At 40.8% G+C, this 18,918-nt stretch overlaps 1 protein-coding gene across 1 annotated transcript in view; it reads right to left on the reverse strand.

The window, feature by feature from the left end:
- The window catches only part of SLC9A8 (solute carrier family 9 member A8), a 30,336-nt gene extending 13,876 nt beyond the window's left edge, over window positions 1-16,460 (reverse strand). The window contains exons 1-7 of the mRNA XM_074157259.1: window positions 16,442-16,460; window positions 15,549-15,727; window positions 10,930-11,010; window positions 6,173-6,231; window positions 2,570-2,653; window positions 1,530-1,631; window positions 829-863 (exon numbers count right to left, since the gene is read on the reverse strand). Coding sequence (XP_074013360.1) covers window positions 829-863; window positions 1,530-1,631; window positions 2,570-2,653; window positions 6,173-6,231; window positions 10,930-11,010; window positions 15,549-15,727; window positions 16,442-16,449 — 548 coding nt within the window. The 5' untranslated portion in view covers window positions 16,450-16,460. The remainder of the gene's footprint in view (window positions 1-828; window positions 864-1,529; window positions 1,632-2,569; window positions 2,654-6,172; window positions 6,232-10,929; window positions 11,011-15,548; window positions 15,728-16,441) is intronic.
- Window positions 16,461-18,918: the final 2,458 nt, after the last annotated feature.

Here is an 18,918-nt window from a genome sequence, read left to right on the forward strand (position 1 = left end):
AGCATCAATGTCTTACCCCAACTAAATTAGGAAAAAATCAAAGGAACGGAAAACCAATTCTACAGACATAGCCCAAATCATGTACCATACATGCACAGCATTACCTGTTCAGGAGTACCAGAGAGGAACTAGGCAACTCTAGTTGGCAGGCAACTGCTAAAACTCCAATACTTTGAAATCCAAAGATAGACAACACAGAGGCAACAGGACTGCTCAGCTGTGTAAAGTCAAACACTGGAACCAAGTAAGGAAGATTTTTGCTGTTCGTGTGTCTTTTGCTTGTTATGCTTCTTGACTGTCACCCAATTTATTTATGGATTTTAACAGAAAGCTGTTTATTGTATAGCCAATACAGGAAACAAAAATCCCAAATAAACCAGGAACGAACTTTATTTAATGGTAGGGTGGTGTACTCCCAAAAACTGATTAGATCCTTTGCCAAGTTCTTAAAAAATCTACATTACTGATACTGAAAAACTCATTCGGTCTTTAAAGAGAAGTTTTGGACAAGGAAGTTATGTCCTTATGATATATATTAATAATACCAACTAATCAAAGTTTACATATTTTGACTTTAAGGTTTGTTAAAAACCCCAGTACCTTTCCTGCCTAGAAAAATCACTGAGCACAGAATACTATTTGGAAATCAGGGTGTAATAAATAGGGTTTAGAAGTGTTTGATCTATTTATTAGTTTCACACACCACACTGAATCCAAGCAATCTAAACAGTAATCATAACAGCTGGTCAACTACAGTGCATTTCACTTATACAGTTATCTTGAAGAATGCTTCATTTCATATACTACACCATTTCCCCAAGAGCTTACCTGTCTGTCATGTTGAGTTTATAAATTACATCAGCCTGAAAGAATAGGTAAAACATAGAAGAATCATAATCAACTGTGTTTTTCTGCTGTTTTTAAAATGAAAATATTCATCAAATCCTAAGTTTACAGTAGGGATGTTACTTGGTCTAACACTGCCCTCCAACAGTGATCTACTGCTACAATTCTGGTCACCCAAAATCAGCAAAAAACAGATGAAACTGGAACAGATACAAGTGAGCAGAGTATGTAAGGAATTCAAAGGAATGGAAATCTGAGAGGCAAAGAGGAAAGTATGAATTGTTTACCAGAATGAAGTTTGAGAGAAACTATAATTATCTATGTCTATACCTAATCAATGGGGAAACACCAAAGCAGAGAAGTGAAAAAAATATACTGACAGAAGAACAAAGAAGTCTAATATTGGAAATTAGAAGATGGCTCTAGGGAATACAGGTTTTGGATCTGCCTTCTGATAGGAAGACTGAGTAAGTAAAAAAAGATTAAAACTCAAGTCTTAATTACTTTTAACATGGAGCACGCTACATCTACGAAAGGCGTTCTATAACATTGCCTCTGCGATAGCAGAGAACTGGACTTTGTGACCCAGGAATTCACTTTTGCTATGTTTGCCTGCTCTTGAAAAACGGATTTTCAAAAAGCAAGTCAGATAAACTTAAGTGTTCCACAGCATTTAGTCTTACCTGGCCCAGGAAATAAATTCCTCCACCTACAATGAAAGCTGATATTGCAGTGCCAAATACAGAAAACAAAGTGATGGAACCAATGTTCTGAAAAAAATTGCCCTGGAACACAATAATAAGTAAGTAAATAAGTGAAAATTATCTGAGGGAAAACTCATGTTTAGGTTTGCATCTAAATTAGATTCTGATTCACAACTGGGTTTCCGATAATAATGCTTCGCTAATTTGGTTCCAGGTAACCCTGTATATATATCCACACCATCTGCCTAAAAAGCCTGCTCTCCTGAGGACAACAGCAAATCCCTCTGAGGCCCAGGACAGGATGTGCCCTACCAACAACAAGCTAATCCTCAGATGAACAGCTGGATGTTCACCAGCACTTTGACACATTCCCGACCTGACAAAACTGCAAATGAATCCATCTATTGTAGACAGGGCATGTGAAAAAAGGCTTGCAAACTTCCCAGTTGCTAGTCCATTTCTTAGGTTGCGATTTTGTATGAAAAAATCTTCAGTGCCTGCACCAATTCATGATATTGCTATTGCCCAGTGCCCACTCCCTCTCCTGCGGTGCAGCTCAAGTAGAAAGACAGCACACAGGGAGCACCAGAACCACTTCAGCCAGGACTAGAGCTATGAGAAATGTCCACGGAAACACAGGCCCCCAGGTAAAGAGTGAAAAACTTTGCAAACATTCTCCTCTTCTTTAGCTATGGAGTGACCCCACCTCTGCCACTTCTGATCCTACTCCTTCCCATTCTGCCTCCTTCACATCAAGACCTTGTACAGCTCTGACGAGGTAAGAGACCTCTCCAACCAAGGAAAACAACCCCTGCGTGGTACCTAAAACCTTGCCAACACTCAGTTAACAGTAACAAGCTACATTCCCTGCATTCTGGGTTGAAGAGGCTTGAATTTTGCATTCTCAATTCCTTGATGATTAATATGATGGAATTTAATGCAATTATTCTAAACTTCATGAAGATAACTAAAAGCAGAATGTGTTCCAAACAAAACCTCAACATGTAAAAGGGGCTAACCTTGTGCAATGAATATCCAGATTCAAATATAATAGGTGGAAGCAAAAGCAGAAAGAACATATTTGGACGAAACATTTCTTCTTCCTGCAAAACACAAATGAAGTATAATTTCAAGGATATCATTATTATTGAAATAACATCAAATATTCCAAAAGGGAAATTATTTTAAAAAAAGAAAAAAAGTTGGAAAATGAAAATGGCATTAAACTTTCTCCCCTCTTGTCACAAAATAAAAGGCTGAAGAATAGTAAACTACTCCAGGGCTGCTGCTTCTATTGTTTGATTTTTTTAAAATCCAGTGATAGAAATCTCAATGTTATTTGTTTTAAATTACTGTCTCCAAATAAGCTGCACAGAAATCAGGTTAGTTATGGCAAAGGAAAAGTCTTCCTGTTTCCACAAAAAGCATTCCCATTTTATCTCATGGTCTCAAAATCTGTAAGGACTGTCAAGGAACAGTGATCTCTTGGCCACTAGTTTGAATGTAATCTAGGGTAACTGTGGTGTAGTACAGTTTCACGAGGAAACTCATCACTTGACAAGAAGAAATCATATCATCATCTTAGTACACTTGCAAGTGAACAGGCTCAAGATATATATCACTGTTAAAGTCTGAGGCTTGATTCTTCTTGGCAAATGTATATTATGCCTGTAATTTAATGGTACTATTTTGATGGTTCCTTTTTACCATCAGAGTGATAAAAGTGAAACCTACTGTGAAGTAAGATGTTATTTTTTGGTGACCTTACTCTTTGTTGCCTGTCTCATCACTTGGCTAACACTGCTTTATGCCCTAAACTGGCACGCTGGTTTTTTTCTGCTGGCAGACTAAGCACTGAAGGCAAATTAACCACGGCTGAACATGCCCCTGTCTCTTCACCCACCAGGCTCCCTCCTGGTCCCCACAGTTCTGAATACAGCACAACTTGTCACCTTTGTAAGCAACGATTAATTTGTTTAAATCCAGGTTAAACAGGTGGTTGACAGTCTCTTAAAACACCAGCATTCAAAAAAGAAGTAGTCATCTCTTTAAAGTCTCATTCCTGTCTGTACCAGCAATAATCATCTTAAAGGATTTGGGGACTTAGAAAATAAAACTCATCCTTTATACGGAAATGCTCTAGTCAGTTATTCTGCATGCACACTTCCGTGCATCGATGGCTAGCACTACCTAGTTTCTGTCAATACAGTAACTGCACTAGAACAAGACACACACATACTTGATTAACTACACTGTTTAAAAGCCTGTGAACGCAGAGCTGGACAAGGAGGTGAGAAATAATGAAAAGGACGGACTGCATTTGCACTGCATTGAAGCGGAGACCAGGAAAGTAAAACATGAGGACTGTAATTACTAGCCACACTAGCCAGCAAGAATCACCAGCAAGTACAAGGTCCACTGAGGACTTAGGAAAGCATGATTGCAAGAAATTAAATTACAAAGTTCTTAGGGCAGGTATATGATCCAAGATTTGCTTTGTACACAGATATAGTCTGCAGTTAAATATTCTATTTTTTTCCCATATCAGATAAACAAAAATTCTCTACTAAATTTAAAACCATTTAAAACCATTTTATAAACTACATAATAATTATTGATTTGAACATTTCACATCTGAAATTATGACAGCCTATGTTAAAACCTAAGCTTTAATACAGTGAAAGTAACTTAAATAAGCAAATAATAATGTGATATCTGTGACCATTTACCTTAGCTGATAACATGGTTTGGCATCCCCAGTGCCTCCCAGGATGTGACCAATGCTTACCAGAAATAAACTACATAATTCACTAGCTATGATCAATATTTCCTGTAGTTATAGAATCAGTGCTCAAATCAGAGCATACTTTAAGCTTTGTTTTTTTCTTCCTACATACATGATCTTCAGATTATTTTATTTAACCAGTAAGAAGCTATTTTAAAATGTTGATTTTGCGGCTCTTTAACTGACTTTCAGTTTTAAGTCAAATCCAGTTGACACAAATCAGGAATGAAGAAACACTAACTACTGCACCACCCACTGTTTCTAATAAGTAAATATGTAAAAATGAAATATCACAACATGACTCTTGAAATATGTAATTGCTTAAACGAATTCACACAGAATTAGTGTAGTTAGTTGACAAAAAAAAAGAAGTATAATATGTAATTAAAAAGCTGCATCTGATTGAAAATTTATGCATTTTAATGTATTTACTAAAGAGAAAAAAAAACAACCCTTCCTTTAGGGAAATAACTGCCAAGAAATACTAAGCTGCAAACTAGGATTAAAATTCACTACTCAGACCAAGATTTTCAGCTTGCTAATATAAATCCTGTTTAAAACTGGCGAGTCAAATCACTGTGATTTCCCTCAGTTCACTGATTTAAACCCTAATAAACTGTTTGATCTTATGAAACAAAATTCACAATTTAAATACTGCAAGATTTTAAATTAAAGCAGAAATAGTGAAGAGTTCATTGCTTTGATGATGTGGATAAACTGTAGGAGGCAAAAGCCTTGCTTCACCATAGACTTCACCTCTTAGAGACACTCCTGCCAGGATTCTCCCTCCCTGGGGAAGCCTCTGTAACTCCACAGATGCCCAGATAAGATCCTGTAGCATTCCACACTGATTCAGATGGGAGGGGACCTCTGGAGGTATCTGATCCAAGCCCCTGCCTAAAGCAGGGCCAACTCAGAGCAACTTCAGCTGCTCAAGGCTTTATCCAGCCAAGTTTTGAGTATCTTTGTGGATGAAGATACCCACAATCTCTCTGGTCACATGGTCCTATGTTTGGTTGCCATCGCTGTTAACATTTTCTTCCTAATATGTAAGTCCATAAAGCACCAGGCAGCAGGACAAAGACAAGCTTCTGCACAGAAGCTTTGCCTGTATTTTCTGCTAGAAATAAAGCTTAAATCATGTTTCTATTGTCTCAGCCAGCGTGAAAAATGCTGCTGCTTCAGGCACACTGGTCTCAGCAGTCTTTCCACAAGAAGCAATGGAGTACCCAAGAAACATGCCATGCTGAATGGATTGCTCTGTGAACTGTCTCTTCTTAGCCCCACAATTTGTTGCAGTTTTAAGCATAAGTAAATAAAATAAGTGAATAACATGACTTTTAGCACAGCTATTCTGAAGAAGTGCTCCTTTTTCTCTCTCTGAAATCTACGTTAACATCTTCAGGTTAAACATGTAACTTCACAACCTATCAAACCACATTTTTTTCTATGAAAACACCCACAAAATTAACTCCAAAAGGAGGAAGAGGACTAAATACAGTCAAAAAGTATACAAGACAAATAAGTGAATTGCTATATTTTTTACTGTAACTGATCCCCAAAATGCCTAGTATGTTCTTCTACCATGTAATCTAATAGGAACTGAATTAGCACCATAGAAAGGATTACTCAGGGAAAAATATACTATGTAGAAAACATTCAGCAGGATTCAGGACCTCAAATTGGTTGTATTATTATTAAAAGAACCCCAAAGTTTGGCATCAATTATAAAGTACATAAGTTTTTGGAAATTACATATAAAGAAATGAATATTACAGTCTTATTTTAAACATCTAAGGATTGTTGTACAATTAAAAATTAATTGCTTCAAATATACCTTCCAGTTGGCCAGCTTTTGAGCCTCTATGATTTTTATAAAAGCTCCCATAAGGATACCTAGGAGAGAATGAGATAACATTCTGAAATACACACAAAACACATGACTGTTTCCATTAACGGTTTATCAACTCTCAGTCAACAAAGATTTCAAAGTGAAAACAAGGCAAAACATAAAGCACAAACTCTTGCATTCCTAAATCACAAAAACACAAAGTGGTTTTGAGTCCGATATATGTCAGTGTCCAATACATTACATAATTACACAGCTTCCCCACACAAAAGATTGTGACTTGGGATATCCAAATACTGAACGCGCACAGCAAGAGTGCTGTGTTCATTGGTTCAAAAAGGTTAACAGGATTAACTATTCAAAAATGCTTCTTATCTAAGCTGTATTCAAATAAAATCCACCTTTCTTGCTAAAGCATCAGGAAGTTATGAGTTAGATATCTGTATGACAGCACAAAACCTTCATGTCACTTCAATGCTATTCGCAGTGTTAATGCAGCTTAAGTGAAATCAATCTTCCCCACAGAAGTGAATTTTGTCTCAATGAAATCATAGCACTTACTAGCAATGAAGTAGGCAACAAATTCCAATCCGGGTGGAGACACTGTCAGAACTACTTCCCAAATGAATTACACATCTTTTAAGTCACGTAGAAATACTAACTTGAATATAAAAGAATTTTATCAAGGGTGCTGCAAACTCAATGCTTAAAGGTTATCATGCTGTTTCCTCCTATACATCTTCAAAAAGATAAGACATAAAACTTCAAATTAACAAGATTTCTTCTGGAAGATATGACGATAATTCATGAACTGTCATTAATTGCTTTCAATGAGTTATGAGGAATTTGTCTTTAGTCAGACTCCGGATCTGTGTTTCTGCATAGCTGCGTTTTATTATTTACAAAACGGAGACTTCATAGTCAAACACTGGGATTTAGAAGTGAAATATACTGAGTGAAAGGTAAAAAGTGGCTAAGAAGCTTAAAGCATGCTTTCCTGTAACTCGTGTTTTTATTCTCTCATGCTGTAGCTATCAAAAGAGCCTTACAAATAGCATCACATGGATTACTCCTGATGGATGTGTCATACACACAAAGCCATGAGGCTTAAGCCTTCTTTCATACAAAAATATGTGAAGGCATTGGTCCCAGAGGATAGAAATAATTGTTCCATGACATGGTTTATATGGAAAGGAAGAGCAAAACATTAATGAAAGAACATCAAAGGTCTGCTGTTCTTTGAAGGAGGACAGAATGCAGACACAGCCACTCATATGCCATATAAACACAGGTCTCAGTACTAACAGTCAGGCTTTCCATTCTGGGATGGAAGCCGTGGCAGAAGCCAAGGACTAGAACATTTCTAATTTTTGCAGAGCAGCAACACTGTCTTCAACTGGTACAGGCAGTACTTGTACCACTTAACAAGAAGTTTATGTGGGGGAAAAAACAAACCACAGCAACCAAGGCCTATGCATCTGAAGGCACCGACTTCAGGAAGTGTACTTCCTGAACAAACTTTCACTGTATTGACAGCTCTCACATAAAACTATGTTTAGAGGGGATTCAAAAGAAAAGAGAATCTCTTAACTCGCTTCTGCTGAAGTGGAAGGGCTCCAGCACAACTTTGAGAAATTGGACCCCTGTGATTAGTCCAGCCATGGCCTGTGGGCTACAAGCTGGGCGTTGCTATCCTATGAGGTCTGGAGGCTTAAGTAAAAGGCTGATCTCAATCTCTTTTTCAGAGGAAGAGCTAATCACAAGCTGACCCTAATAACAGCATCGTGGACATACAAGGTCCTTTTATGATATCAAAAGTTAAATGAACAATATAAATGTAAGGCAACAGCAGAGGTTAAGGGAAAAGGACGAGCCTGAATCATACAACTTACTTACTTTTATGTAGCACAAGTTACTTCTAGCTGTGTATTACACACAACAGTACTTCTAAACTAAGGTTATGCTAAGCAAAGTCATGTGAGAGAGCTGCACAAAATAATGCATCACCAAGAGGGTTTAATAGCAGCAGAATCAAACTTTGATGCTAGGCTTTAAAATGTCCCACACATCTTTACAAACTATTCTTCTTTTATGTCTAGATTAAAGAGCACAGTTTTTGTTCAGCTGGTTCCATCTGTTAAATCACACCAGTTTTGTTAAGAACGAATGGACGAAGATCAAAATTCAGCCTTAGAGAATACACTCCCATCCTGTCCACCAGGAGAGTAACATGCTCTAGAAATTGTAAAACAGAAGCTTCCAAGCAGCTTAGACAATGGGAGGAAAAACAGTTGTGAAAATCATACTTGTCTTCTCTGCTGCCATTTTTATTAGCCCTCAATAACTGCCTGAGAACATTTGCTTAATTTACAAGTCAAAATAGGACACACCTCACTTCTGGCACTGTGAGCAAAACTGGATACTTGAAACTCAAGCTGTGCTCTTGCAGCTGTGTAGATCATTACCAGTAACAGAGGTTCACTGACCAGCAATTAGCTGGCAATTCCAATGATTATACAGATGCCGCGTCCTGTCAACAGAGCTGACAGTAGTTTAAATATGACTGAGTCAATAAACTAAATAAATAAAGCTTAAGTGACACAGGACATCTGTTAGCTGGGTTGCTACTCAGTGTAACACTCTCTTGACTTAGTGGAACTGCATTTGCTGGTATCATCTCCTCTGGTTTGGTAGATGGACTACAGCGATGCTGCGGTTTACACCACAAACCCAACTATCCAAGTGTCCTATATACCCTTTACATGAAAATAAGAGATGCAACGCTGCTCCTCCTTACCCATCCTGAGTAGCAGTTTCATGAACAAGCTTTTGTTGGGACTGACAGGAGCACAGAAGAGACCAGCACCACTAAGATCCTTGTCCGGCTGCTGAGATTCCAAGAACAAGAAACAGAAAGAGAAGAATGTCTGTGCCTCTGCTGCTCCCTGCAAAGCCCAGCAGGAGCAGTGACACAAACTGGCCCAAAACCTCAGCTCGGCACTGCCCAGTAGCTAGTTTGGGGCAGAATATAGAGAATGATAGTAAAGAATATCCAAAACTATGCCGGCAAGAGCAACCAATATACCACTGCATTTTAAACTGGGAATTATGCTTAAATTTAGCTATTTAATGACAATGGTAACTAACCTGATTAGAAGCCAAATTAATACATTTCACTTGCATTTTTGTGTACAAAAAGGAATGATACTGAAGAGATAGTAATGTCCTTTTGGAACCTTTCACGGCACTGGAAGATACACTACACAAGACATCTCATCTGTTCACAGCAATAATGTAAGAAGGGAAGGAAAGAGAAGTGTGTCAATAGTGAATCAAACACTGCAGGGTTTCTATGGGGATGACAGAGCAAGTCGGGATGATCTGCAGCAGCTCTGATCTTTCTGTGTCATACTACAGTAGACAGAAGCATAAACGCACTAAAGTCTGATGGATGCTGTTCCTATAAAGATGAGGTGCGTGGGCAATACCCAGGAAATCCATACTGGCACTATGACAGATTTCTTACAGGTCTGATTTTCAGCCGCACAGAAATATCAAAACTCAAATAGGGTCTTGCAAGTGAATGCCTCTTTCAGCTTCAATACCTTCTAATATTCTCATAATGTGATGTGGTTTGCATCAAATAGTTATCTAAAAATTCAGGGAGCCACGCCTGCAGGAAAATATGTTTTTCTGCTAAGTAACAGCTCTAAGATTTTCTCAATCTAGCACCCAAGATGCAAGAAGATCCTTGTTTTCCAGAAAGCATAAGGTACTGACAAGCACCAGAAAGCTTACTGCCTCCCATTGAGAAATTGTGTGAAAATACAGTTAAGAAATATGAGAGAAGAAGGTACCAGGAAAGCCCAAGAGAAAGTAAAAACTCTACCTGCTCAACAAGTATTACACGGCTCTGTGCTACGTTAGGATTATAGCTAAGCATCTTTCTCTTTTTGTTGTATTTTTACAATGACTGTCACTGAAAGTGTCACTAGTAATAGAAGCAAAAATATCACAGATTCTTGTAAACAAGTTATAGAGACAGCTGAAAAAACTGTTGCTGGGATTAGTTATACTAGATTCTTTAAACATGATGTTAGACAGTATGTAGAGAAAATAATAAATGTATTTGGCCTGATTTCCTCCCCATTTACAGGTTTATGAATCGGGACCACCAGCACACAAATAAATGAAATTACCCTAACATAAAACTACAATCTTAGGAATGCTCTAAATTTAATTAAAATGAAGTAACTTCATTAAGGGTGGCATTCTTATAGCTCAAGTCATAGGAAGAGCTCTTGTCACGGTACTACAGGGATAGTTAAGTATCTGGCCATCCAGGCAAGTTTTCAGCATACAATTACAGTCCCCAGCCAGATTAAAATCACATATACAGACATAATTCTGCCGACACTAATACAAACACATGTACCACTTCAAAGGGAAGGCCAGAGTCTCGCTGGCAGGGAGTGCTGCAGCATCTTGTCCCACAGTCCAGATGGAAAAATAGAGAAAGCTGCCAAAGTACTTAGGTAGTGACATCCCTGTCATTTTACTGGGCCAGTCTATGCTCATATGCTCATTTCTTCATTTCTTCTATGAATTGGTTGTTTTCTTCACTGCATCCAATTTTCTGCATCTTTCTAGTGATGGTTAACACACAGAAGAGCTTTACTTCATGTACAGACTACTGAGTCCCTGAATTAATACAAATTCAATATAAAAATATCATGTTTACTCACCTAAAGAAACAACAGCCACACTCTCTGGTAAAAAATGAAGCCGGTATTTTATCAGCAAATGCACCAATATGATGCAGATAGCTGTGAAGGAAAAAAAATAATTGTAGATTTAGAAGTGTTAAAAGAGAATAAAATATACTTTTAAGTAGTATTTCTAAAATACATGCAGCAATACTTCTCTTAATGATTTAGTAAAAATCTATTAATGCAAGTAACCAAAATTTAACTCAAACACAATTCTCACTGAAGTATGTAAATGGATCTACAAATGACAGAAAATAACTAAGGCAAATTTTAGAACTTAAAATCATCTTCTAAAAATACCAGTATTACTACTTTTAGAGCCTGATTCAGCTTACAAGAAAACCTCCTCTGAGCAGTAGCTGTAAAAAAATGTCAGCTATACAGAATACACTATTTCAATAAAGTTTTCAGCAAACATTTTGTATTTTTGAAATAAAACATACATGTACACATGGCCTTAATTAAAATTTCAAAGCTACACACTTTCACATCTGAGTCCCTCTGAGCAGAAGGGCTTTACCCAAATGGATAATCACAGAATCGGAAAAATTACACTGGAAGGGACCTCTTGAGGTCATCTAGTCCAACTTCCTGCTTGAAGCAGGGCTAACTTCAAAGTCAAAGTAGGTTGCCCAAGGCTTTGTCCAGTCAAGTTTGAAAATCTCTGAAAATAAAGAAGTCACAATCTCCAATCTCTCTCAACCCCAGTTCCAGTGCTTAAGTCTCACGGTGAAGAATTTTCTTCTCTCCAATCCACATTGCCCCTGTTGCAAGTTGTGACTGGTGCTTCTTGTTCTTTTGTGCACCTCAGAAGAGCCTGGGTCCATGGCCTCTGTGATTCCCATTCAGTGGGGCTACAAGGTTCCAGAATGGGTAAGTGTTTAAATATCTTGGTTCTCATAACAAGCATCAGCCAAATTCTATGTGAATCAGCAAGAGACATTTACTGCTGAGCATTGCTAAAAGTTAAACCAGTAAGTGGAAAGAATCAGTGTAGAAAAACAAAAAACAGATTTAGATTCAAGTTAAAAAAAAAAAAAATTAAATCTGATGCAACATTAACTTATTGTTTTTAAAAATTCAATTTTGTACTGTAGTAATGTTATTTCACCCAGTAAGGAGAAAGTCCATGTCTCACAACAAAGGTTACAGTAATATGAAAATCCCATCACAGGTTCTATGCCACTGGTAAAGGCTAATTACAAAGGATGTATAGAAGATCTGGGTAGCATCCATGGATGTAGTTAGTTGATTCTGAACCACTTGATTCTGTTAGAACTACTGCAGATTTTCTATAAGAATCAAATAATCTAGGATTATTAAATTCCTAACAATTTTGATCTGAACATTCCCCACATTGAAAGTACCACAATTCTTCCCCCATTTTAATTTAGCTCAACAAAGGGTGAAACAAAGAAACATCATCTGTCCTGCGTGTCTGTAATACATGTAGTTCACTCTATTTGCTAACAAATCAGTCTGCAGCGGCCTGGGACACGCACAGTATTACTGCTCGCGTTCTGTCAGAAAGCAACTGAAGCTCAAGCCAAGTCAATAGCATTTTACATACTGGAATCAAATTGTGGCCTGTGAATCACAGCAGAGACTGTTTTAAACTGTGCATTTGACAAACCCAGTCATAACTGCAATGGGAATCTTCAATCTCCTTACTCTGTGCCTCACGTCGGTGACTCTCGGCCGCACAGTGCCAGGCCACACTACAACAGCGCACATTTTGAACTCGGGAAGCAACTAGCTTCTCAGAACTGCTCTTAGTGATTTGGTTTAGCAGCTCCTTCTAGTTAACTAAAAACCAAACAGCCCCTCGCAGATGGTTAAGAGCGCTTTTAATTTACAGCCTAAAATGGTCCACAGGTAGTTCTGAGCTCTGGCATGGTTTGCTGGATCACACCACCTGTGAACCACTGGGGTCTACATGATCTGCACTGTCACAAAAAGAAGCACAAACCTCAGAAATACAAACATCACTTTTCATTGCTCTACTCTCCAATATGGGGCTAAGGAATGGGTATTACACCGATGCCTGCATTCTCCCATTTGTTATCTCGCACACCCAGTTCATACACAGCATGTTAAGCATTTCATTGATGTGCATGTGAATAGATGGATGGGCTTATGAACTGGGCAAGGACTCGTGAAAAGCAGTAATATTTGCTCAATTACTGGCATGTAATTTGTTCAGGGCTAAACCTGTGAGATCAGAGCGATGAGCAGGGATGGCTGCGTTCATGAAGACCAGCAGGGCTCCCTTTCCCACATATTTACCCCTCTTCCACTCCACCAATCTTTATGATATCGATCGATCAGTTCTCAAAACACCTGAAATTACAGTACAGTACTTTAATGCAGACTCAAACTGGTGTTTACTTAAAAATGCTGCACTAGAAACTGCAGCAGTTCAGAAGCTGACCAACAAACAACTCAGACATTTGGCTGCCAACTGCCACACAGACTATGGGCACAATAGCTTCACCATGTACCTCAAGCAAAGTTTTATTCACCTGTCAATCAGTATTATTGAGTTTCATATCAATTTCCTGCCTGTTAAACATGAAAAACACACATCCAGGAAAGACATCTACGATTACTGTGTTACTGCTTTTTGGGACAGATGCATAAAGACATCTGGACATTACAGATTTCCAGCAAACTCCAATGCAAGCACAAACATGCCTTCTATTTAGCAGATCTAATCACCAGCTCCTTCCTACCAGTTTTTGACTACTTTGCTTTGGCAATAGAAGAAAAAGCAACCATAGTCTAAGAAGCAACTCCCACCACCATAAATACTATTGCAGCCTGCTATATTCTTTAGCTGTTGGTCACCCATTCCTTGTGTAAGACTGCTCCATTTGTATCTGGCAGTGTATCATCTGCTCCAGGCACTTGCACGTATCAGGAAGAGAACAATCAGGCAAGTGTTCTGGATGGGCTAAATGTACATTTGAGTGTCCCCTTAAGGAAGAGCACAGTAAACGCATATATCATAACAGAAGAGAATTCATGGATCACATGAACATGGCAGAATAGAAGTATAACTTTGAAAGTGAAGTGGTGTTTGAACAGATAAACAAGCCATAGAAATCTGGGGTCAGAGTCCTACTCATGCTACTTCAGGCACTTCAAATTTGGGGCTTGGCTTTGACATAACACAGCTCAGAACGGATCTGCTTCTGGGTCTGTTCCAGTTTAGAACATTTGAAAGGCCATTTTACAGCTCATGACATCCGGATTTAAGAGTATTCATTCACACATTCATTTTCACTCTTCCTACACTCTTAAATCAGAGGTTATGAATGGGAATAACTGAACAATAAGCTTTTGTACTGCCTTTACTTTGTCCAGGGAACTCCCCTGACCTGAGGGTGATGCTTTTAAGATCCATTAAGTTATCAGACTGGCATAAATAGGCTGGAACACAGCCAAAAAAATCATAGCTCTGTTCTACAATTTTGCCATGAACGGCACTTTTAAAATCCACAAGACACACATATTCAGAAATTTTATTTTAATCTTAGAAGTCTTCCATCTACTGCATTTTGCTTTATTCTTTCTTTTCTGTTCAAATTCTAATATGTCATTGACCTCTGGGAAAACATTAACCTTCTTCGAAGACAAAGAGATACTTCAGAAATAAGCAGAAGCCTTCTACTTTGCTGCATTTAATAATAGTTATTTATAGGAGATAAAATTTTATTTTTTTTAAACCCAAATGATTTACAGAAGTTTCTGCATTACTGTCAGCTTCATACCTATTATTTTCTCCATTAGCTACTGGAAAAAATAACTACTTAGAAGACTAGGTGACCCGTTTGTCACAGAAAAATCTCTTAGTGTAGCTTGCTTTGGAAGAATCAAGCACACAAACACACAAAGGAAAACAGATAAACCCTTGACCTTCCATGAAAGTTATGTTATTGTTAGTTTTGACTACAGCATTGCTCTAAGCAACGAGAGATAACTATATTCAATTAAAGAAAGGTAACAGCCCGGACTTACAGAAAAGTTGGGCGTGCATCTGCCATTCAAAACATCTATATATGGCAATATGCATGTTATTATTGCATTCTTGTAAGAATGTTAGAAAGTAATGAGAGCCAGGAAAATAGGTACTGAACTTTAGGTCTAGTACATGTAAATCTGACTGCCTTCTATTGGCTTATAAAACGAAATATCTAAGGGCTGTCCAGAAGTGCTAGAAGTAGTTAAATTGACATCTGTCTAGTACCCTGTCCTCAAAGACAGCTGCAAGCACCGTGGAGTATTCTGACAGTGTCTTTTTTGTACATGAACACATGCCATGTGCTTGACAAAGAAGGCAAAGACAATTAAACACGTTTGTACTTTTGAGACCACAGTGAAAAGGTTTGCAATGGTCCTCAGCTTTTCAAAGGCTTGGGAAGTTCAGGCAGTTATATACCCAACTCTCTAAATCCCCGTGCTTTTACAGTATTTGACTTCATAGAGAGAAAAACAGAGGAGAAATAAAATGCTATGATTTTGAAAGCTGGCCTATGTCCTCAGATACAGAGTATGATTAACAGAGATTAAAAAACTTTCAGTTCATCATTCACCTAATACAAGAAGACTAAAAAAAATCGTCATGCCACTAGATTGTTCCTCTTGCTGTGCTTGGACTCCTGTTTGAACTGGAAGGATAGGTTTAGCAGGTGTAGGTACCACCAATTTGGTAGTAGCAGCCAGTGTAGTGTGGAGGGTGACATTGATGACTTCATGGGTGGCGTTTGCAGACCTGTCAGGATAATATAATACATAATTATACTGGATGGGAGCAGCATGATAAAGACCTAGCCTGCTAAAGACATGCACACATGAAATAACCACCAGATCATACTGAATTTGTACTAGTGACCAACACGTTAAAGTTGCTTTTTAAAAGCGGTCTCGGATTACAGACAAACACGGAAATTCAGATTCACAGAGTTGATTATTGCTGAGTTCCTTCACACACTGCCAGACATCAAATACTCTGCACTGCAGCTCGGGATGCAGGTGAAAGCCTGACACAGAGAGAACGCACTAGCCCATTTAGCCTGTCGAGTGTAACAAACCCGCTGTGTCAGACCAACGGCACCCGCAGGGACCGCACTCGCCAGCTCCCACAGCCCTCCCTGCCGCGAAGGGTCGCTCCAGAGCCGGCCTCCCCCTCCCCTGGGCAGGATGCTCCCGGACCCGCTCCCGCCCCCAGCCCAGGGCCTGTTCCCGCTACACGGCGGGCCGCCTCGCAGCCTTCAGGCCCCGGCGCCGTGCTGAGCGGAGGGGCCGGCAGCGAGAGGCTGGAGATACTGCCCTCCCCGGCCGCAGGCCCCTGCCGAAGGGAAAGGTGCACCCGCCGGGCACACGGCAGCGAGGCCCTGCCCTGGAGGCAACGCCACCCCACCAGCAAGGCCCAGAGGAGCGGGCCGACCCCTCCCACCGCCCACTGCCCGCCCGCCACCACACTCACTCCGCCATCTTGCCGGCCCCGGCTCAAACCTCCCACCGCGCGCAGCCACTTCCGGGACTCGTGAGCGACGCTCTAGCGGGCGCGTCCGCAATCTCTATGGTCGGCCCGCAGGGAGGGGCGCGGGTGGCGAAAGCGCGCGTGCGCGCCGGGCGGCCGCTGGCGTCCTGAGAGCGGGCGCGTGACCGGGGTGGGAGGGGTGGTGTCACGTGAGCGCGGGGGCGGCTGCGCGCGCGCCGGGCCGCGAGCTGTCCTGCCGTTGCGTGGCGACGCCGCGTCGTCATGCGCGGGGGCTGGGGTGTGATGTCAGTCCTTCTGTTGTGCTGTCCGATCATAGTCCCGTGTCCCTCCGCCATCCCTGCCGGGCGCCGTGTCCCTCAGCCGCCGTTGTCCCTTGTGCCTCAGCCACCATTGTCCCGCGGCTCCGTGTCCCTCAGCCAGCGCTGCCGGGCGCCCTGTCCCTCAGCTGCCATAGCCCTGCAGTGCCATGTCCCTCAGAGCCACCATCGCTCACCAGCTCCTTGTCCCTCTAGCCACCACGGCCTTGCACCGTCTTCAGTTGCCATTGTCTGGTGGCTTCTGCTTCAGCTGCCATTGCCTGGCAGCTCCTTGTCCCTCAGTCGTTACCTGGCGCCTCCTTCTCTGGCGCTGTTGCCTGGCTCCTTTCCCCTCAGCCACCACCACCCAGCAGCTCCTTGTCCCTCAGCTGTCATTGCCTGGTGGCTCTTTGTCCCTCACCCGCCACCACCCAAGCTCACAAGTAACTCCTTGTGCTTAAGCGGAGACCGAGGTCAGGGTAGCACAGGGTTATTCTTTCAGAGGGTGCGCTGGGAACCTGGGTGTAATGACTGCGGAAGGGTGCTGAAGCATCACGTCAAAATACTCTGTGGTGCCTAAAATCTGGAAGTGTATCCCGACTTTTTTAGATAAGAGATGTCCAACCTGCAGCTGCCCTAAGCCTCTCAGTTGGCTGAGCAGAGCTGGGTAAGCGCGCACCTGAGCCCTGGTCGGCTTCCACTGCTCAACCACGGCCTGAGGACCTACCCTTACAGCGAAAAGAGGCAAACGAGCAGTTCTCCAGTTAACATCAAGCTGGATCAGAGAGCCACTGCCTCAAAATCACTGCCAAGACGCTCTTGAATTAAAATATCGTCCAGTTGTCAGCCTTACCTGGTGTAAGCTGTAAGTGCCCTCCTCTGGCACAGGCTCCTGCTGTGACATGGGTCTCTCAGCTCTCCCGTGCATCGGTTCTCACCTGGAAAATGGGAATAATTAGCACCTCCCAGCTTACAAAGACAGTCATGGATGTACATACATCCAGTGTCCCAAAGTTTGAGGTGCAGGGGTGATGGGCACTATGGAAACAAGTAGTATGACAGCATCACATGCATTTCTGTTCATTTCTGGTTTGATTTCCTTAGGAGAAAAAGAGGGATTTGTACAGACATATTGGTTTGTGTACCTCAGGTCATTTTGAAGGCCCTTTAGAATATCGTCCACACACTTTAATCAAAAGGAAATCATAGATTCATGGCACAGACACACTGATACTCATGTGAACTGCTTACAGGAAAGTGAAAGCCATGAATTTTAAAAAACAGTGAGATTTGGGCAGCAGCTGTTCTTCTCTTTATGTCACAGGCGGGTCAGAGCTGGATTGTTTGGTTTCACGTTGTAAGACTGAACCCACACCTCCTTCCTTTGCTCATCTTCTGATGTGATTTTGTGGTGACCTACTTAGATAGTCTTACTACAGCTATAACTAAATATTTTTTTCCACACTGGCTAATTTCCGTCAATCTGCAGTTTGCTAATCCCCATCTGCTTTAACTCATTCTTTCCATCCTGGTAGTGTTTGGGACAGTTTAGAGCACGTGGCTTCAGCTCAGGCACACGCAAAGTGGCACACTAAAGCTCACCAGTGCCAGTGAAAAATGAGGATGGCCCCTCGCAAGGTGGTGCAAGCTGATTTCCAGAGGTGATGTGCACATCTCACTCCATTTGAAATTGGGGGGGACTGTGGGCCTCCAGCACATCAGAAGCTCAGGCACTTCTGCTCTTTCATCTCAGTTTTCACGATGCTCTGGAGTGGAGATTATGAGCAACGCTTCATCCATAAATAATGACGCTTGATCCAGAATGTGTTACACTTAAGTTGATGAAACACAGGAAATTACCTCATGAATGCTGTCTTCCTTTTTTTTTTGTGCAGAAATTAAAATGCAAAGTTTGCCAAGCCTCGAGCAATTTCAGTACTTGTGAAGTCCTCCAAACGTGCTGTGTCAAAGTTCCAGAAGGATATGGAGGGTCGCATTGGTATAAATAGAGACTGGTGCAGGTCATTCTAGATGGTTAGAAGCAGATGGTTGCTAAAAGGTGAATTCTCAGTATTCCCCTTGACAACATCTCTAAAAGAAATTGATCTCCTGCAAATTTGCATGTTTTTAGCTCATAATAACTTTTGGGGGTTTTCTTTTTCT

The sequence above is a fragment of the Numenius arquata genome, chromosome 12 (genome assembly GCF_964106895.1).
Source record: "Numenius arquata chromosome 12, bNumArq3.hap1.1, whole genome shotgun sequence".
In the NCBI taxonomy this organism is placed as follows: domain Eukaryota; kingdom Metazoa; phylum Chordata; class Aves; order Charadriiformes; family Scolopacidae; genus Numenius; species Numenius arquata.